A 21383-nucleotide genomic window follows, 5' to 3' on the forward strand; every position below is an offset into this window, starting at 1 on the left:
GCCTCTTCATTTGTCTCTTTAGAACTAGATTTTAATTTTTTTTTTTAAAGTCATCTCAAGCCGAAGTTTTCCTTGGAATATGCTCCTTGAATTGCCGTGGAAGTTACAGTCTTACACTTTAGAGGATTATTTTGGAGTTTATCTAATGGTTATTTTCCCCAGTATGTGCTGTTTTAAGAAAGTTATGCTTCAGTGCCTTAAAGATTTTCTATATTTAATTTAATGGGTTGGAAATGTGATAGAAAAAGAACTGTTTGCCTGTTTCTTGGACTGCAGCTGTGTCACATCTTTTAAAATCTGTATAATTGCTGTGTTATCTCCAACACTCACGGCATTGCTCACTGGTATCAGCTAAACACTGTGCTATCAATGAGGCTTTTCAGAATTTAAAATTAAAATCCCAGGTTTTCAGGGGGTTTCTTTCACTCTCGCTAACTGTTTTAGTTTGTTTGCTGCATGTTTGCTCTTATCAATTATTTACAAAGGCAGCAAGGCAAACTTGAAATCCTGTAGCGTTTGGAATTAATAATTTAATGCCCTTGTTTCCTTTTAATCTTCTGTCTCTACAGTTATGTCCATAGTCACTTTTCTGGTGTTAAACTTTATTAAACAAATCAACAATGCAAGTAAAACGGTCGATAAATAAGTTGCGTCGATCCAGACCTAAACATAATTTCCCTCCATGGGGCTTTTATCTTGAATTACAGCTTTAAAACCATCTTTATACTGAACATTATTATATGAAACATTAAGAATTGCTTTCTGGGTTGTTAGGAAACTAAGAAATACATCTCCCAGTGCAGAGTTGCCAGTGTCCTTAAACCTCAGGTTTCCACCTGTAACAGCTGCCAAGTCCCAGTTTCATGGAGTTTCTTGCTGCCTGTGACTGTCAAGGTGTTTTTTCATGTCTCTGTGATGTTTGCCAGTTTTGAGCTTCTCTGTATTTTGTGTACAGCTTCCCTCTTCTCCTTAGTATCCTATTTGACAAGCCTGCCCTGTCAGAGACAACCTTTTTGGAATAAACATTCCTGCATTCCTCGTACCCTTATCGATTACTGGCGCTGACCAGGTTTGGGTCCCTTATTCTCTGTCAGTCAGGTTTTCCTCCTCGGTCACTTTTGGATCAGTGCTGAAGGGATCACACAACAGAGGGGTTCAGAGGAAAGGGGGTGGTGGTTGTTGTTCCTCTGGGAATCCCGAGTACCTGTGGTGGGGCTCTGTGGAAGGTGACTCCACCACTGCCCTGGGCAGCCCCTTCATTCTGATGCCTGACAACCCTTTCAGTGACTAAATTTTCCCTAATAACGTATTTAAGCCTTCCCTAGCATAACTTGAGGCTGTTCCCTCTCCTCCTGTCCCTGGCAGCAGAGCCCGATTTCCCCCCCGGCTGCCCCCTCCTGTCAGGGACTTGTGCAGAGCCACAAGGTCCCCCCTGAGCCTCCTTTGCTCCAGGCTGAGCCCCTTTCCAGCTCCCTCAGCCGCTCCTGGGGCTCCAGCCCCTCCCCAGCTCCGTTCCCTGCCCTGGCCCTGCTCCAGCCCCTCAGGGTCCCTCTGGCCGGAGGGCCCCGAGCTGGACACGGCCCCGAGGGGCCTCAGCAGGGCCGGGCAGGGGACGGGCCCTGCCCTGGGGCTGTGGCCACACCGTGGCTGGCACAGCCCAGCGGCCATCGGCCTCTCGCCCACCTGGGCTCGTGTTCAGCCCTGTCCCCAGCACTCCCAGGGCCTTTTCCAGCTGCTCTTGCCCCAGCCTGGAGTGTTGCACGGGGTTGTTGTGCCCCAAGGACAGGAGCGGGCCCTTGGCCTTGCTGAGCCCACGGATCCCGGCTGTGCAGATCCCTGCAGCAGATCCACAGCCCAGCAGCTTGGGGTCTGCAGCTTCCCCAGGGTGCCCTCGATCCCCTCACCCACATCACTGATAAAAATAAAATATGGAGCAGGACTGGGCCCAGTACTGAGCCCTGGGGAGCAGCACTGGTGACAGGCCACCAGCTGGATGTAATTCTGTTCCCCCCTTCTCTGGGGCCAGCCTTCCAGCCGTTCACTTTCCAACCTGGTATTTTTGCCTTTTCTTGGGTTGAAATTACTCCTGTTCCGTGCAGAAGCTGGGAAGGAGGAAGAGGGCTTTTCCTGTGCTCTTCCATCACTTACCAGTGATAGAGCGACACAGATCCTGGGCATGCTGCAGAATTTGGGGGAAGTAGCTGAGGGCTTCTGCCATGCACAGTAAACAACACCGAGTCAATCATGCACCCCCTCAACACAAAATGTTTTAAAAAGGATTTTTGCAATAACGATAACACATAAATACACATGTTTTTGTGGAAACTTGGCTTTTCATACTGCTTTGGGGGCTTGCTCACATCACATTTCATCATTCTGTTTACAGCTGCTGCTTCCCCCTGCCTGTGCCATTCCTACTGTGTTGAGTGCCCCAAGGAAATGTTCACACTTGCTGGTTCTTGGCTCTCAGGAGTTCTGTGTTTACAGGGTGATGCTTCAATGTTGCTGTGCCCGGGAGGGATGTTCTGTGTGCCGTGCAGTGGCAGTGTCACCCCGCAGGCAAACCCAAAACACACAGCCAGGGAAAAGGCAGGAGAGAAAACAGTGGTGGAAGCACAAGTAGGCTCTGAGCTCCCCGTGTTAGCTGGCTGACAGCTTTTCTTTCAGGAAAAGGCCTTTTCCAGTATTATTTACAGAGTAACACGAAGGGAGTTGAAATATTTTTGTTAGAATAAATATGATTTTGTTCTGTGCTTTGCTGCAAGTGCAGTAATGCTCCTTCAAAGACAGTGATTTCAACACAGGGATCTGCTTTAGAGGGTAGTTGAAATGTTTGCTTCCACAGATCACTTCCTGGCTTTTGTATCCAATATCCTTTAAATCCACCGACTGTTCAGCTTACACGTGTTGGCTGTGCTTGTTCCAGGAGTGGAATCAGAGATGGGTGCTGCTCCTCTAGGCTCCTGGGGTCAACTGCTTTAGCACTGCAGTTTTTCCTCTGTGCCTGAAATGTTTCTTCTTAGTATCCCCTTTAATTTGTAAATACATTGGATTAAGGATTGTTCATGTATATAAGCACAGAATAGTCACATCCTGAGCTTGCTCATCAGAGACAAAAGAGTTAAGATACAGGAATGAATTGAATGGGATGGCATAAAAGGTCTGTTCCTTTCTCAAAGCATGTTGACTTGGAGCTCTTTTGGAGAGGGGAAAGAAAAAAAAGTCTCTTTGTGGTATGAAATAACAGAAAAGATTTTTTTTTTTTTTCTGAATTTTTGTTTCACATTTTAGGACTAATACCCTTCCTAATTCTTTATGTTGGGTTCAAATAACCTCTTCCTTGCCTTCCTAGGATGCAAGGTGTCCTTGCTGTTGCCTAGTGCTCCTCCATCTCCCCCTCTGCCATGCTTTTCCAGGTTTCCATGGGCAGCATGAGACACCGAAGAAATGGCAATTTTGAGAGTTCCAGGCTCCTGTATTCCAGCATGTCTCGCAGCATAGACGTGGCTTGCAGCGATGCTGTGAGTACCTGGTACATGCTGGTGTCTCGGGAGGGGCCGCAGTGGTGGCGAATTCGGTCAAATCGGGAGCAGGATGACGGATTTGTCACTTTTCCCTTTATGGAGAAGTTTCCATAGCCAGTGACCCTCAAGCAGCAGCTGACATGGTGAAACTTCAGCGGTGTGTTGTGTTCATTTTGCACCCTGTAGTTCTTTATTGTGCTTTCTTTGTCACTTCTGGTTTGAAATCCTTTTTCATGTCAAGAGACAGATTTGTCTGCATAAAGAACCACCCCAAGCTCTTCTCGCAGCTTGATGGCCAAGGCAGACAGCATATAGTTGTGTTAAACATCCTTCCATGCCTGAAGGATTTGCTGATCCCAGCAATTGCCTGGCAGGTTCCCTGCTCCTGATGGGCTTGCAGAAGACCTGATGGCCGATTTTAGGACTTCAGCAAGTGCTTCAACCTCCTTTTATTCTATTTTTTTTTTTTTTGGTCGTGCACGGTTGTGACTTCTACTGGTTGAATGCATTCCCTTCCATTTTCCTTGTTTTGGATATAATGCTTGTTATGTTTTTCCTACTTGGAATAACTTCTTTTACCAATGGGTAAGCTAAACTGTAGCTGCTTGTCTTCCCTTCGTGTCCCGAGTGAAGTCTTGCCCCGCAAATCCAAGCTGTGCTTGAAAGCAAACAAAAAACTCCCCAACCCTTTATCAGCAAGTGAGAATTTCTAGTTGCTTTCTTAGCTCAAGAGGCACATTAGGGATGAATTTGCATTCCCCTGGTGTGAAAGCTTCGGGGAGTTTCAAGGTTAATTCAAGAGTTAATGGTTAAACAAGCTGGAGAGACTTCCCGTTCTGCTGAGCTCCCTTAAAAGAGGACTTGAAGTTGTTCTGGGGTCTTTGTGTGTTGAATTAAAACAGCCCCTACCCTGAAGCACGTTACTGTCTTCTCTTGTTTTATCTTTATTTTTCTTTATCATTGGGAAGACTGTTTGCTGTAGTGTTTTAAGCAGTGTCTTTGTGTTCAAACTGACTGTGCTGTTACTGAGGTCCCTTCTGTTTCGTGACTTATCAGAAATAAACTTTAAAAAATTGTTTTCCAGGATTTGGTCAACTTCATCCAAGAAAACTTTAAGAAGAGAGAATGTGTTTTTTTCACAAAGGACACCAAGTCAATGTAAGGAGATACTTTTCTCTTGTTTCTCAAGAATGGGGGGCTGGAAGATGAGGCTCTTTCTGTCTGCAAAGATAAGGAGTAAAGTTCTGGGGTTTTTTTTGTTCAGAGCCTGGATCTAGCAGTGCAATCTCACCTTGGTCCCCTTGTTTGAGTTACTCCACAAGTAACTTGATGTGAAACTAGGGATCTGATCTTGTAGCAGCTCTGTCACAGGGTTTAATACCAATTCCCCTATTTGAAGCACAACTGTTGCAATATATAGGTGCTTTTAAGGATGTAGCTCTGGTGTTGGTGTATGACAAGGTGTGTATGTATCAGAGGTTTGCATGATTTAAATTTTCCTTTTAAACCCAAATCACAAATTTCATGCACAAGCCTTTACACAGACACTAGGTTTAGCTCAGGCTGATGGTCTCAGGAGGATGCAACTTCCTGAGGGTGCTCATCTGCCTCCTCTAAATGGCTGATACTTAACACCACTGCAGGTTGCTTGAGGCAGTCAAAGTAAAGGAGGAAAATCCATTTTCAGGCACAGGTACCTGTACAGTGCTTGTTTGAGGACCATAACATTGCTTTGGGTTTTTGGGGTTTTTTTTTTTGGTCTCAGGAGAAAAGTGATCAAACTAACACAGCTGCAGAAATCCTAATATTGAGCTCTCTGACCTCGCTCTTCTCTGAAGCTGGGAGGAAAAATGCCTCAGAGAGAGGGAGGGAAATTAGTCTCATTTCAGAAAGTCTCCCTTAGGGTCCTCCTCTGCCACCAAAAATGGGATGTCTGGCAAAGCACCAACGAAGGATGGAGCAGCTGGTTCTCATCAGCTTCTCTTCCTGCAGGCCCACTGGGAAAGGATTGCAGAACTTGCTGGGTTATTTTTGTCTAGATATTTTTAAGGTAAGCTGGCTTGATTTACAAGTTACAGCAGAGTAGGAAAAACCTCTGTAAAGGAGACAAGCAATTACCCCTCCTCCTTGTTCCTCGGAGGAAGCAGGAATATGAACTATGGAAAGCACTTCATGGATAGTGCTGCAGCTTTTCCTAGGAAAAGAATTCTCCTAACCTTCCCAACTACTCGTGCTGCACAACCCAAGTGCAGATTGTTCCTGCCCTGCTGCAGTTTGTGTTGGTGAGGAGAGCACTGGCAGTGCCTGCACACCTTGCCATGCACCAGCCATGTGCTGGGCTGGGAACAGAGCAAACGGCCTGGAAAACCTGCTCAGAGACCTGAGGCCCCTTCCTTCTTGATGTGAATGAGTGTCTTGGGTGTGCTTAGATAGCAGCCAGACCCCGAGTTGGAGGGAAAACAATTGCACGTAGCAATTAGAGGATCAGAGATTTGTTAATGTTGGAGAGGACCTTTAAAATCAGGTCAGCCCAGCACCATCACTGAACCCTGTCCTCAAGTACCACATCCACGTGGTTTTGGAACATTTCCTGGGTTGGTGACTCCACCACAACCCTGGGCAGGCTGTACCAATACCTGACAACCCTTTCCATGAAATTTTCTTTTTTCCTGCTATCCAATCTGAACCTCCCCAGCCACAACTTGAGGCCTTTTCCTCTTGTCCTGTCACTTGTTACCTGGGAGAGGAGATGCAGTGAACTCATCCTGTGTGGTTAAGAGCACAAAAAGGGAAAGAAACCCCTCATACACCTTGGGTTAGCAGCAGGTGAGGTCACTGGTGCCACGTTCTGGTTTGATTTCTTCATTTCAGTGCTGAGTTGTAGAGTGTAGCATTACACTGCTGGTGACCCTTGGTTTGGCACTTAGGTAAGGCCCATCCAGCAGTGCCAGCTCATCCCTCAGCACAGCCTGGTTCCCGAGCTGCATTCCTCTTCCCACTGCTGGGCAGAAGCAGGTTATGGGGGAGGAGGCAGGATTAGGTGCTGCTCTGCTTTGTCAGGTGGCAAATCCCAGTAGAGTCCCAGACACAACTGCTTCTACAGCTCCACCTGCTGCTTTCCTTGCTGTCAGAGCTCACTTTCCCATGCTCAGGATTCCTCAGGGGTCTCATGTCTATTCACTCTTCTTTCAGGGGCAACTTATGTAAGTGTGGATACCCTGAAAATCAGCACATAGAGGGCACTCAGGTTAACACCACTGAAAAATGGAACTACAAGAAGCACACGAGGGAGCTTCCTACCGATGCCTTTGGGGACATTCAGTTTGAAAACCTGGGAAAAAGAGGAAAGGTAAGTGGATATATTAAGGAAATTCACGAGGCCCCTGTTGGGTACCAGTGGGAACTCCTCAAAAGCAAGGAAGGCAAAGGTATTTTATTCTAATGGCAGGCAGGAGTTGAGCTACAAGGGACACGAGCTCGTTTCTCAAGCTCTGAAGATAGGTAACAAAGGTTAATTTCTTCTCGTGTTATTTGCTGGTTAGGCTGGTGATGGGAGTGAAAAGAGGTGGTTGTGTTTCCAGGCATGGCAGGAGAATGGGTGAATGAGGGTGATATTCAAGTAGTATTTTATATCCACATGGACCAGCTTGCTCAGGCCTATAGCCAGTTGAATATTGAGTATTCCCCAGGGTGCAGATGAGACAGTGACAAGTTCTGGAGGGATGTAAGATAGCTGTGGAACTTCCAAAGTTTTAGTCCATTTGTTGTTTTGTTTTCCTCGTGCTTTTGCTTGGAGTGGGGACAGCGGAGGTGTGGGAAGAAGAAAATAGCTGCTCTTGGTGTTTTTGATGATGTATACTGATGCTTGTGAGGAGTCACATGTGGCTGAGCTCATCTGCCTCCTCTAAATGGCTGATATTTAACACCAGTGCAGGTTGCTTGAGACAAGCAAAATAAATGAGGAAAATCAGAGCCTGCTATGTAAATTAATTTGGTTTGTTTTATGCAAAGTAGCAGAAGTAAGGCATTTCAGTGGGAAATGAGACTGGAAGTTTCAAATCACACTTAAACAGATCCCCGTAGTTCACATATTTCTTGATATGCACAGTTTAGCTTTGTACTACTTTGTTGTAAGCTGCTGTGTGACTTCACGGGAACGAGAAGTGCTTTGCTCTCTTGTAATATTTCAGACTTCTCAAAGGTTCGATGTTCTTTCCTTAGGCTTTGTCTTCCCCACTTCCAGCTTTGGAATTCAGTTCATGTGCCCATAGTTGTTTCATGAGGACTCTCAAGGCCGCTTTGCGTATTTCAGAGCATATATGTTTGTTCAAACACTGCATATAGGTCTCCCTGTCCTTCCCATGAGCATGTTGGCTGGAATCACATCTATTCCCTGTTCTCATTCCCTACACAGCAAGGCACCTGCTGCTCCTTGAAGATTGCCAAGTGTTTTCTGTTGATTGATGTGCAACACGGAGGGCTTCAAACTCAGGGTGACCTAAGAATTGCTGTCAATTACCAGTGAGGGATGGGAATTTTTATACCTTGTGCTTTTTTTAGGACAGATGAGTTTTTAAAAGTTCTGAGCAGAAATGGGATGTGAACAGACCCATAAAGAGGTTTGAGGGACAGGCAGGGAGAGCTGGTGGTGCTTAACCCTGGAGAAGAGATGGTTCCAGGGAGACCTTAGAGCCCCTTGCAGAGCCTAAAGGGGCTCCAGGAGAGCTGCAGAGGGACTGGGGCCAGGGTCTGGAGTGACAAGACAAGGGGAAGTGGCTTCCCACTGCCAGAGGGCAGGGATGGATGGGATATTGGGCAGGAATTGTTCCCTGGGAGGGTGGGCAGGCCCTGGCACAGGGTGCCCAGAGCAGCTGGGGCTGCCCCTGGATCCCTGGCAGTGCCCAAGGCCAGGTTGGACATTGGGGCTTGGAGCAGCCTGGGACAGTGGGAGGTGTCCCTGCCCACGGCAGGGGTGGAATGGGATGAGCTTCAGGGTCCCTTCCAACCCGAACTGCTCTGGGATTCTATAAAATCTCACCCTCTGTAAGTCCAGCTTTGGAGCTCTGTGTTTCTGCTGTGCTGCTCAGACCCTCTAACACCCACGAGCATCGCAGTCGCTGTGTTTTATGTTCTGTGAGCCCAAACCCCAATAGGGCGTCTCTGAATCACAGCCATGGTGTGGGAGCAGCATCCAGCTGCACCAGGAGATGGCAGCGTTGTATTTCGGAGGAGGGAGGCGGCTGAGCCGAGGCGTTCAGCCGCTGGAGTGGAGCTGGCGGGGTTTGCTGTGGGCAGGGCTCACCAGGTAATTTTCCTGGTAGCCTCCCTCTCATATGGGATCCTTTCCTGAAAAACAGAAGCTTCTTAGGGCAGAAGCTGTGGGAGTCCCTTAGCTCTCCTGTATAGCTGCTGGAGCCTGCTCAGCATCCTCTGTGATGCCCTAAATGCCTTAGCTTCTCCTGGGAGCCTGTCCTGGAACACACAAAGATTTTCATTCAAGTTCTGTGTCTCTCAAGATGGGGACGCTTGTTCCTTAAACCAATCCTTCTATTTTGCTCTCCTGCAAATACTGGACAATCGATACAAAATCCTCTGTGACTCAGGTCCAAGCTACTCCTTTTCATCCCCTCATTTGGGTTGTGCAGCCATCCTAAAGTACCTCACGCCAGTGATGAAACTGCGAAGAGGTTTTTGAATAGCAAAGCAAGATAAGGCCAGAGAGTCTTTCATGTAAATGGGAGACCTATTGGGTCCACCTGAAGCCAGATTATCTCTCTCATGTGCTTTCTGGCACGAGTAAGCTTTACTACATATTTGATGTATTTGTTTTGTGTTACGATTGAAGCCCTGGAGTGGATGTGTGTTGTGAAACAGGGACACCACGCACATGGAGCCTGGGGTTTGTTTGAATAGTATAATCAAAATAAGCTGTCATTATTAGTAGTTCACTGCAATGATGCTGCCACTGATTCATCATCTAAGCTTTAAGTCGTGCTGTTAGAGTTTAAGTTGTTACAGTGGTGGTGTGTTCATCCTTGCAGAGTTCCTCTGAAGCCCATGGTCACTGCTCTTGCCTCCTCTAGAGGAAGGTGGGTTGGGTACCTGGTGTAGGGGAAGGATGAAGGTGCTTCAGAGGAAGAGACAAGAATTTCATTATCACCTTGCCTTTTACCTGCTGGCTCTTGAAAGGAGGGTGTGCAGCAGAGAAGAAAATGCAATCCCTGCGTTGTTCCCAGCCACCTCCATTTATCTCCTGCTGTATTTGTTCTCCCGTTTTCTCTCCCCCAAGTACATCCGCCTGTCGTGTGACACAGACTCAGAAACGCTCTACGATCTCATGACCCAGCACTGGCACCTGAAAACCCCAAACCTCGTCATCTCCGTCACCGGCGGTGCCAAGAACTTCGCGCTCAAGCCCCGCATGCGCAAGATATTCAGCAGGCTGATCTACATCGCCCAGTCCAAGGGTAAACAGCTGCTTCTGTGCCTCTGTTTCTTTATTGCTGCAGAACAGGGGTGCAGAGGTAGCAGCTCAAAGGGTCCGTGAGGAAGCAGAGTGGTCAGTTTGCTTCTGCTCAGCTGCTGCACTTAGGACACGTGTGGCATGAATGGTTTGGAATTGATGGGATTGAGAGTTAGTCAGGGGATGCACGTGGTGTAACATAAGGTGAGTTGTGTAGCATCTCTTTGTGTTTAATTGAAGAATAAACTCCTCTTCCAAGGTCACAAAAGGGGTGTGGGTTATGTGTTCAGAGCCTTGGCAGGGTGGGTGTTTGGCTGTGTTCCCCCAGGTGATTGGGTGTTGTTCCAGGAGCCTGGATTTTCACCGGGGGCACGCACTACGGGCTGATGAAGTACATTGGGGAGGTGGTCAGAGACAACACCATCAGTCGCAGCTCCGAGGAGAACGTGGTGGCCATCGGCATCGCGGCCTGGGGCATGATCTCCAACCGGGAAACGCTAGTCCGCACGGCCGACAGTGACGTAAGGATCACGGGATCGTTAAGGTTGGGAGAACGTTAATGGGGTTAATGGTAAGGCTGAAAAACTTGGGCCTCTGAGATCATCAAGTCCAGCTGTCAGCCCAGCACTGCCACCACATTCACCATTAAACCATGTCTTCAAGTGCCACGTGGATGGGTTGGTGGGGAAAGAAAGAGGAGGCTCGGCCTCAAAACATCAGGAGCTCTTCCCAGAACAGGAGGAAAGTAAGATGTTCTCACGCCCAAGGTAGTCACACATCAGGCCTGGTGAGGAGGATTTCAGCTGTGCCAGATTTTGGTGCATCTGTGTGGGAGTTCAGCTGCCCTGAACCTGTGTCTGGCATTACTTTAGGGAATAACCACTGCTCCCATGATTGTTCTAGCTCTGAAATCCCCACACACTCCCCCACAGTAGGGATTCCCATGAGCTAAGACACATTGTACCTGCTGCTGCTGCTGTGGAGGATCTTCATTGATACTGCTATCCTACCTGTCAGACACACTGGGGTAGCTCCCCTTGTCTCTTGTCCCCTAAACATGATAGAATATGTCTAAAAAATGATCTCACCACATAAATGATGTGGGTGTGTCCTTGAATCTCTGTCCAAGGCTGTGCTTGTGCTCCTAGGGGAACTACTTGGCCCACTACATCATGGATGACCTGAAGAGAGACCCCCTGTACTGCCTGGATAACAACCACACCCATCTCCTGCTGGTTGATAATGGCACCCACGGGCACCCCACGATAGAGGCCAAAGTGCGCACCCAGCTGGAGAAGTACATCTCGGAGCTGGTTATCCCAGGTATCCTCCTCCTCCTGTCTCTGCATGCTTTGGGGCTGATGCACACAGATTTTCTTGGAATAAAAAAGTAGATGCGGCATCCTGTGGCTGCTGAGCTGGAGGGGGTCTGTGTGTTTACTGCATTGCAGCTGGAGCTCTTTCAGGAGCAACACTTCCCCTCGTCTTCCTTTCTGTACATCCTTTGTGTCCCAGCAAATGCTTCACTTCAGTCACACAGCCCTTCCCTCCCTTCTTCTTGGAAGCTGACCCTTCTATATATACATCCCACCTGCATTCCAGGTAGCTGAAGCACAACTATGCAGGAGCTGAAATTAGGCTTTTCCTGAAGTGTTTATGAGGGTGACTGAACCGTCTGCCAACCTGCTGCTAAATAATTTCTCTTTCACCTACTTCTTTACCAAAGTGAAAAAAAAAACCCAAACAAACCAAATTTAAAGGCCTTAGCAGGAAATTCTTAAAAAGCTTTAGGGGGTGGTGTTGTTTGTGCTAGGGGTTTTTTTGGAATGTCTCTGAAACACTAGCTTCTAGAATTACAGAATTCTTACCTTTCTTTTACAATTGAAAGTGTGAGCTCAGAGGTTCTATGTCTTGAAATTGTGATAAGAACTTTTTGCTGAGACTTCAAATGGTAAAAGCAGTGGATAAATGCAATAGAATTACACTGTAAGGACTTTATAGATAGCAAAAATTAGGATTTCTAGAAGGGAAAAGCTTCTGTTGGAGAAGGCTGTCTGAAGTCAGCTGTGCAAAATGTTGAGCAAAATTGAGTTTTCATTAAAAACAGCTATTAGTAACTCTGGCAAAAAACCCAGCAAAGTAGTATCTGCATGAATGGCTTGGAAATTCCTTCATTGTACTCAGGAAAAATAAGTTGTTCAAACTGCATTAATTGATTTAATCTTCTTCCTTCTGTGTGTGTTTTTTTTTTTGTTTTTTGTTTTTTGGGTTTTTTTTTTTTTTCATATTTCACAGAATCTAATTACGGTGGGAAGATCCCAATTGTGTGTTTTGCCCAAGGTGGAGGGAAAGAGACTTTGAAAGTAAGTCTGTTTCTTTCATTTATTTCCAGGAATGACTGTAGGGACATTGCTCTAATACTGAAGGCTGATTACTCAACAAGAAACTTCATGAAGTTGACAGTGCTGTTATTTACTGAAGCTTGACCAGCACTTGGTACACAAGGACCTTATTTGCAATTTAAGCTGAGGAAGTTTGTTTCAGTTAAAATTACTGTGCAAAATTTCTGCCTTGGGCTGACATCCTGGAAAACTGTTGGCTAGGATAGTTCAGCTGTCTTAGTTCTTCCACATCCCAGAACGTGAAGGGACCTTGAAGACCACCCAGTTCCACCCCTGCCACAGGCAGGGACACCTTCCACCATCCCAGGCTGCTCCAAGCCCTGTCCAATCTGGCCTTGGGCACTGCCAGGGATCCAAGGGCAGCCCCAGCTGCTCTGGGCACCCTGTGCCAGGGCCTGCCCACCCTCATAGTCAATCATTTCTTCCTAATGTGAATACAGATCTCTCCTCTTGTGATTTAAAACCCTCCCCTCTTTGCCCATCACCGTCTGCCTGTGTGAAAGGCTGCTCTCCTGGTCTCTTAAGTACTGAAAGGCCCCATTTTAAATCTAGTTTAGATGTGGACCTAGTTGAAATGTTGGCATCTGAGCAGGGCAGGAGGGCTCTGCTGACTCTGACCCTTCCAAGCCTCTTTGGGGAAGGAGCAGGCATCATCTTCAAACAGATGACAGGTAGGAGGAGGATGAGCAGAACAAAGAGGTTTCTTGAAACAGGATGTCTAAGGGACACTTAGGGAAGGGGGAAAGGGAGATGGCTTCTAAATCTGTCTCAGTGTTAAAAACGAGGGTTGCTGCTTCTCCATCCACCTTGCCAGAGTGAAGATGAGTGGCCTGAGGGAGCAAAGGGACCTCACTCCAGGGATTTCAAAATTGAGGGGATGTGGAGTCAGGCTGTGGTGAGGAGGGAACAGTAACAGTGAGGACGAGCTCTGACCAACTCAAGGAAGAGCTGATTTATTTTAGCCTGTACTAAAGGCCTGGGGAAGGGGCTGGATTTTGCAAGAGAGTAGGATGCAGCAAAAATAAAGTTGAAAACAGCATGATATTCCTGCTTATTTTGTTTGTGGATGTTACCTTGGTACTTCCTGTTCTGGCCGGAGCTGTGCTGTTCCTGTCAAGGTTAATCAAACTGTTTTGCTTGTCAGGAGGATGAACAATGTGAATTCAAAGCAGGGTCTCTGCTACCACTTCATTGCTAGTGTTAATCAGTGGGTCTGAACCACTGTGTGAAATTCCAGATCACTATCCCAGCTCCCTGGGAGTTTTGTTCCATTTGTGTGACAAATTTTATCTTTGCCTGTAGGTAAATTGTAGGTGAATACAGGTGCAGTGTTAACCAGAGATCCTGAGATGAAATGAAGCATCCATTCAGCTTTTGGGATAAAGCTGTGCTCAGAGGGTTGTGTTGACTATGTCCATCTCCTTTTAGCTCCAAATTGCTGACGTTTGAGAAAGGATTTGGCCAGCACTGAAGGAGCTGACTCCTGCCAAGTGCTGTAGCTGGGCAGACTTAGGATTACACATTTTTTGGAGAGACCTCAAACCCACTGTTAAGCAGTGATACATAACACAGGTTTAGTGGCCGCCTAATCAGAATGAGTAAAAGCCTTGTTAAATCAAATGCATAATTGCTGGCAAGAGGTTCCTCTGGGAAGTACCTGGATGATGGTTCAATTAAGGGTTCATGCTGCTCTCTTGGCTATTTTGTAGCATCACAGTTAACACTGAGGTTGGAAAAGACTTCTAAGATCACAAGGTCCCATAGTCAGTGTAGCACCATCATCATGTTCACCGCTGAACCATGTCCTCAGGTGCTACGTCCACACATTTTTTTGAACACTTCAGGGATGGTGACTTCCTTAAGCATCTTGTTCCAGTCCTTGGCAACCCTTTCTGTGGAGAATTTTAAGTGATCTCCAACCTAAACCTTCCCTGGTGCAACTTAAGGCTGTTTTGTGCTGAGTTTTTATTTCTCAGTGTTGTAAGTGCACTGAGATATTCGTGCCTGCCCTCTTGCTCCTTTGTAAGTGAAGCCATTTTTGCAAGGAGTAAATTGAGTCTCTGACCAGCCCAAATGACACAGCAGACTCCATGCTGTGCACGTCTGTCCTTGCCATGCCTTGGTCGGAGCAGTGCTGGCCAGGAAAGGCTCCCTCTTTCTCAGCCTCTGTGAGTGGTGCATGATGACAAGAATCAGCTTTAGCAGAGGAGAAGTAAAACTGTGCCAAGCTTCTGTTTTAAATTCCCTGTGGTGTAAAACATGCACTTTAGCTGAACCCTTCTTTAGAAGACCACTTTCATCTAGCTGATAAGAAAAACCTCCTTTTGTCACAGACCTGCTCTCCAGCTGACAGAAGGAATGTGCACACGGTTTTGATGACTCCAAGTTGATTTTTTTTTTTTGTTTGTTCTCCAGAAATTCTCTTAACTAAGAGATGTTCTTGATGATAACTTGCATCAACTCCCTTTGTACAATTTGCTGGCACTTTATGTTCCTGTGACTCTGTTCTCAGTATAGTGATGCAAATGAGATCAGTGTTTCCTGTTGTGGTCTTTGCACCAGGAGGGCTAATGGTCCTTCCAGCATGATTTCAGTGACTTTTTGTCTTGCTGTTAATCCGTGTACGATGTTGCTGTGTGAGAAATGATGTAAGTGGATACTTGGAGGCTTTCAGTAACCAAGTTTGATGTTCTTGTGATGCTACAGAAGTGATCTCTCTGTAAAATACTGCTGCTTCTGCCTCCAGCAAATAAATCCAGAGCCTTTGGTCTTGGCTGAGCAGTGCTGTGCCATAAACCAGCAGTGACTGTAGCACTGCTGTGTGACCCGAGTGCCATTTCCACTTGGCCGTTGTCCTGATCTGCTGATCCACTCTAACACTGAGCAGCCTGGTCCGGTAGAAGGTGTCCCTGCCTGTGGCAGGGGGTGGGACAGGATGAGCTTCAAGGTCCCTCCTGACACAAGCTGTTGTGTGATTCCATGAAAATTTGGCATATGGTGATTTCTGACCCCCAGTCTCTGTGGGGCTCTCCACAGCCCTCTCTCACTAGGTGGATGATGCTTTAAAGGGTTGTCACTGGTAATGGATTAGTGGATAATAATAAAACTCCTTGTTGTGGACCCTGGGTTTCTGTTGTTCTCTAGGCTTCCTTACTCAGTAACAGGCTCTAATAACAGTCATGCTTCAAGTGATGTGCTCTCCCTCTCTGCCTCCCTAGTCCATCAACGTGGCCATCAAGAGCAAGATTCCCTGTGTGGTGGTGGAGGGCTCTGGCCGCATTGCTGATGTCATTGCGAGCCTGATGGAGGCAGAAGGCACTCTTGCCTCATCCTGTGTCAAGGAGAGCCTCCTCAGGTTCCTGCCTCGCACCATTTCCAGGCTCTCAGAAGAGGAGACTGAGAGCTGGATCAAGTGGGTGAGTGTGGGGTGCTGTGGGAGCTGAAAGTGGGAGGAGGGTGGGGAGGGAGCAGCTGGTGACTTCCAAGTCCGGGCTGTTGCTATCTGGTGATACCTACGGGGTGTGCAGGGCCCCTTGCCATGTTAGACCTGTGCAGATTGAAAGAAGGGAAATTCTGAATCTACAGGGATTAGAACAAAAGCGGTGGGGGGTGGGGGCTGCAATCAAGTCAGCCCATGGCTGGTCACAGGAAAGCTAAGAAGGTTCCAGAAGGATCTTTTCCATGTGGAGTGTGGAGCTGCTGAAGGCAGTGTTCCCTGTCTGGCCATGCTTTGGAGTGTACCTCCCTCCTGCATCAGAAATGGCTAAGATTATTTGTCTTCTATGTGCTACAATGAAACTAACTTTATCAAACTTCATAATGTGAGGAATTAGCTCTATTTTTGATAAAGCTCAAGGAGACAGAGACTGTTCTCTAACAAACTGCGTGGCATAAGTTGAGACTTATGCTGTCACAATCTTTTCTACTTTAGGAGTAGCTTCTAATTACTGAGATTATATCTTTTTGTTAATGATGATCTACATAGGGGAATCACAGTTATTTGCTGTATGTTCAGAGGATAATTAATATTGTCCTTTGGTGACTTTAAAATCAAGCTCATTATCTGCTTCTATTTGGGCTTGCTTAAATTTGTTAAAAACCAGGACTGATGAGAAGCAGCTTTGCTACGATGTGGTGGCAAATTTCTTTTTAAAAGGCTCTAGGAGAAGTGCTGCTAAACAGCCTTGATTGCTTTGAAATGGAACTTTTCCTTTTTGTAGATCAAAGAAGTCCTTGAGAGCCCTCATTTACTGACAGTGATCAAAATAGAAGAAGCAGGAGATGAAATTGTGAGCAATGCCATTTCCTTTGCCCTGTACAAAGGCAAGTAATTGTTTTTCTGGGTTCATTTGGGGATTTAAGAGTAAGTAGAAAAAGGATGGCTGTTTGTTTTCTAGAACAGCTTTCCTTAGAGTAGTGCTGTCTCTCTAGAGGTAAGCTCCTGCCACAGTGTGGAGCTTGTCTTTCTCTGAAGGGGTGTGGGCAGGCTACAGCAGCAGTATGGGATCCCTCAGTGTGGGCAAGATCCAAACCACATGATTGGGAAGGCGTTTTTGAGAGCCTTGGGGATGCTGGTAGGGCCCCAATGGGAATCCTGCAGAATCTCTTCAGTGTAGAGGGTGCAGGACACTGAGGAGCCTGGAGGAAGCACTGTGCTGATCTTGGTTATGAGGTGCTCTTAGCAGCTCCTTTGTGGCCTGTCTTGGACCATAAATATGTCCCTGAGCCTCCAGCATCCTCCAACCCCCAGTCAGGAGGATGTGCATGAGTTTGGGGAAAGACACTTAGAAGGAGTCTTGCCCTGGTAGTGTGAGAGGCAGAGATGATAAATGTGCCTGGTCTTTACCAGAGGTTGTTCCTCCTCTGCAGCTTTCAGCACCAATGAGCATGACAGGGATAACTGGAATGGGCAGCTGAAGCTGCTGCTGGAGTGGAACCAGCTGGACCTGGCCAGCGATGAGATCTTCACCAATGACCGAAACTGGGAGGTACAGCCCCCTTCTGTGTGAGTGCAGGGAGCTGTGGGGAGGGACACATCCCAGCAGGAAGCACTGTCTCAGCACCTCAGGCTCTGTAAGAGAGTGTCTGTTCCTCCTGTCACATTCCATTCAACCTGGAGAAGAGCAGGTCATTCCTCATTGGGAGCTGCTGCTTCCTCCTCTTGTCTCTGCTGTGGCCAGGGACAGCGCCCCAGGGAACGGCTGGAGCTGTGCCAGGGCAGGGTTAGGTTGGGTATCAGGGAAAGGCTCTTCCCCCAGAGGCTGCTGGGCACTGCCCAGGCTCCCCAGGGAATGGGCACGGCCCCGAGGCTGCCAGAGCCCAAGGAGCACTGGGCCAACTCTCTCAGGGATGCCCAGGGTGGGGTTGGTGGGGTGTCTGTGCAGGGCCAGGAGTTGGGCTCCATGATCCTTGTGGGTCCTTTCCTACCTCGGGTTACTCCATGAAGCCATGATTCATTGTTCCATGATGATCTATTCTAGGATCACTGGTTGCAAAGGTGATCTGCCCATGCCAAAAATGCTCTGGGCCATCCAGCAAAGGCAATTGCTTGCAGAAAAAACCTGATTCTGATGAAAGTGTGACAGGTACCATGTGTCAGGCCTTAGGAAGCACCTAATTTTACCTAACACTTTTTCATTTCTTCCTAGTCTGCTGACCTACAGGACGTGATGTTCACAGCCTTGGTGAAAGACAGGCCCAAATTTGTCCGACTCTTCCTGGAAAACGGCTTGAATCTGCGGAAGTTCCTCACCACAGAGGTCCTGAGGGAGCTGTACACCAACAACTTCAGCAGCCTGGTGTTCAAGAACCTGCAGATTGCCAAGAACTCCTACAACGATGCCCTCCTCACCTTCGTGTGGAAGATGGTGGAGGACTTCCGGAGGGGTCTCAAGAGAGACTACAAAAACAGCAAGGATGAGATGGAGATACAGCTTGCAGTGAGTGCTGAGCAATTTGATCCTGCTGTCAGTGAGGTGATCTGGACTGCAGTGGTTAAAGCAGGAAATGCCTTTGACCCAAATATCCTTTAATGCCAGCTTCAGGAGAAACAGGGAGGCTGATTCTTCCTTGTCAGATGCAAACCTTTCGTATAAATATCAAATATAACTTCACTCATGGTAGTGTGTGACAACTGGCAGAGAGCTGAGAGAAGGGGTTGGTGGGGTGGCTGTGAAAGGAAGAAAATACGAAAGCAGGAGAATCCAGGCTCAGATTTGTTCCAGTTGGAAAACATTTGGTGAGCTTAGGTCTGAGTTCCTGCTCTCTTTTTCAGGAGGAGTGTCCTATCACAAGGCACCCGTTGCAAGCTCTGTTTATTTGGTCAGTTCTTCAGAACAAGAAGGAGCTGTCCAAAGTCATTTGGGAGCAAGTAAGTTGAGTTCTCCTTTATTCCTCCTTGCAGGCAGTGCAGTGGGGTTGTGTGTCTTTGGTTTGTAGGTGTTTGAAGGCTCCACATCCAACTGCAAACACAGCCCCACAAGAGGAGGTGATTGCTGGATGACACTGGTTGGATGGTTCTGGTTCCGAGTGTTTGACTGAAATCCAATTTCTAACTTGGATTAGACAGTCATTTAATGATTGTAGAATCAAATAGATGATTCTGGACTGGGAACTGAGAAGCTGCAAAATGGAGAATAATCTTTAAAGGATTCCACCTGGTATAGTGGAAGGTGTCCCTGCATGGCAGGGGGTTGGGATGAGATGGTCTTTAAAGTCCTTTCCAACCCAAATCATTGTGATTTTAGGATTCTCTGATCATGTTCCCTTCACAGAGGGATTTGCATGACTTCACTCTCTCCCCACAGACCAGAGGCTGCACTTTGGCAGCCCTGGGGGCCAGTAAGCTCCTGAAAAGCATGGCCAAGGTGAAGAACGATATAAATGCTGCTGGTGAGTCTGAGGAACTCGCTAACGAGTATGAGACAAGAGCAGTAGGTAAGTGCCTGCTCTGTGAGTCCTTTAGGAATTCAGTAGGAAGGGCCAGAGACCAGGGAATTAAAAACTATAGATATGTAACATGAAATAAAATTTTTCTTTAATGTCAGCATGCGTTTTTACTGCTTGGAAATTTCTTCCACGCCATTTGTTCCCAGTAGTAATTTTGTGTCCTGTCTTAAAAGCTTGGCTTCAAAAGATGGGTGTTCTGAGGTGTTTATTTTGGGGTAGAGAACTTCTTTCATGGGGAAGAAAAGCTGCTGAAGAAAAGCTCTACTGGCAAGGCTGAAGAAGGGTGCCAACAAACAGGAAGGAGAATATGGAAAAAGGGAAACTTTCCATATTGAGTACTTGTAAAATGCAAGTTGGGAAAATCCACCCTTCAGATTTGTGGGTGTGCTTTTGGGGAATTGAGAACAAGTTGCATGTAAAAAGTAGATTGAATTCCTAAGTTTTGAACAGCAAAATCATAGGCCTTACTTACAATAAGATGACAAGATCCTGTGGTGCAGGATGGTGGCGTCTTAATTTGGAGGGAGATGCAACACAGTGGTACCTTGGGGACTTTTTCAGGGGTTATGTCTTGCCTGTGCTGAAAACCTCCCCAAGTCAGAGCAGGTGACAGGTAAAGGGTAATTGGAAACAGCTGAATAGGAAACCACAGGAGTGCTGCTGGAAAGGGCTTCTGGAAGTGTCCAGTCCAATCTTCTCACTGAGGTGATGTCACCACAGGACCAAACCAGTTCTGTCCTGGCCTCATTTAGCCATGTCTGGAAAATCCCCATGGGTGGGCCTTGGTTTTTGGCACTTGGGGAATGGCTTTGGTGGTGGACCTAGCAGTGCTGACTTAATGGTTGGACTTGACCTTAGAGGTCTTTTCCAACCTAAATGATTCTGTGACTTTATAAGGAGCAGTACAAGGCCACACTGGAAGTATCTTGCTTGTTTCCAGAGAGTATCTCCTACTCCACAGAGCAAAAACTGCTTAGATAGACTTTTTAAAAAGTATCTACATCCCTCAGGCCTGATGATATAGCAAGTCACTAAGGAGTGAACAGTGCATTTCCCAGTGAAAAGGCATCAGATTCGGACTTTTCCAACCCAGATGTTAATATGGGTCTGACTGTAATTGATTAGGTCAGTGCCAGATGGAATTTAAGAAAAGAGGGCAAAATAAGTAGATTTACTGAGTCATTTAAGGAGAAATTAATGTTTTTTACTCAATCTTTTCATGCAGAACTAAGTGCTCTCTGTGTCCATTTAGTGTTCTGGTTTCCATCCAGACATGAGTTCTGTATGGAAGTTTAAGATGTGCAGTGGGGTTGTAAAGCGATGCACAGTCGTTCTGCAGTGCTGAAAACATGAGAAGCGTTCTTGTGTCTGCATGCTTTGATGTTACAAATATTACCCTGAAGATGTTTGCACCCGGGCTGGTGGGAAATTGAAGTTGGAGCTCAGTGTGGAGCTGCTTCTTTCTTCCAGAGCTGTTCACTGAGTGCTACAGCAACGATGAAGACCTGGCTGAGCAGCTGCTGACTTACTCCTGTGAAGCCTGGGGAGTGAGCAACTGTCTGGAGCTAGCCGTGGAAGCCAAGGACCAGCAGTTTATTGCCCAGCCAGGTGTGCAGGTAATGGCAGTGTAGAAAAGGTGTACTGTACCTCTTGTGATCTAACAGGGGGTGTGGCTCCCCCTCTGGAAACAGGGGGTGGCTGATTTACCCACAGATGTAAATCATGAGGGAAAAACCTTTACTTCAGGCTATAAATCGTAATGAGCTGGGTAATAAAGGCTGCCTGAAGTGATTTCTGCTCTGGCACAGCTCTGGGTGTGCACAGTGTGGGTGTAACAGCCAGCATGGATGAGCATTGCATATATTGCAATGGTTTATAAGTGTTCCATCAATCAGGTCAGGTCCTGCTCAGCCTCATTTTAAACTCCTCATCATGTAGATGGAGGATGGCTGCACTAAGGAGCCAGCATGCTGTTGCTGATGCAGAAAGCTTTCTGTGTTGTTGAAACAGGAATCTCAAGTATTTTGATTGAAATCTGAAAGTTTA

The 21383-nt window shown here is 46.9% G+C and overlaps 1 protein-coding gene across 11 annotated transcripts in view; it reads left to right on the plus strand.

Moving 5' to 3' along the window:
- The window catches only part of TRPM8 (transient receptor potential cation channel subfamily M member 8), an 87533-nt gene that overhangs the window by 51039 nt on the left and 15111 nt on the right, over positions 1-21383 (plus strand). For 7 of the 11 annotated variants that reach the window (XR_002047439.3, XM_039555156.1, XM_039555155.1 and 4 more), the window contains 14 exons: positions 3417-3521; positions 4609-4682; positions 6717-6873; positions 9814-9991; positions 10336-10508; positions 11136-11310; positions 12283-12350; positions 15608-15805; positions 16610-16712; positions 17259-17377; positions 18038-18328; positions 18664-18759; positions 19163-19325; positions 20808-20953. Coding sequence is in view for 10 of the 11 variants with exons in the window: in XM_039555156.1 (XP_039411090.1) it covers positions 3417-3521; positions 4609-4682; positions 6717-6873; positions 9814-9991; positions 10336-10508; positions 11136-11310; positions 12283-12350; positions 15608-15805; positions 16610-16712; positions 17259-17377; positions 18038-18328; positions 18664-18759; positions 19163-19325; positions 20808-20953 (2046 nt within the window). In the remaining variant the exon portion in view is untranslated. Of the gene's footprint in view, positions 1-3352; positions 3522-4608; positions 4683-6716; positions 6874-9813; positions 9992-10335; positions 10509-11135; positions 11311-12282; positions 12351-15607; positions 15806-16609; positions 16713-17258; positions 17378-18037; positions 18329-18663; positions 18760-19162; positions 19326-20807; positions 20954-21383 lie in introns of all 11 variants that reach the window. The other 4 variants (XM_019291023.3, XM_039555158.1, XM_019291022.3 and 1 more) reach the window with 3 other exon arrangements.

This window comes from Corvus cornix, chromosome 7 (assembly GCF_000738735.6).
Source record: "Corvus cornix cornix isolate S_Up_H32 chromosome 7, ASM73873v5, whole genome shotgun sequence".
Classification (NCBI taxonomy): Eukaryota; Metazoa; Chordata; class Aves; order Passeriformes; family Corvidae; genus Corvus; species Corvus cornix.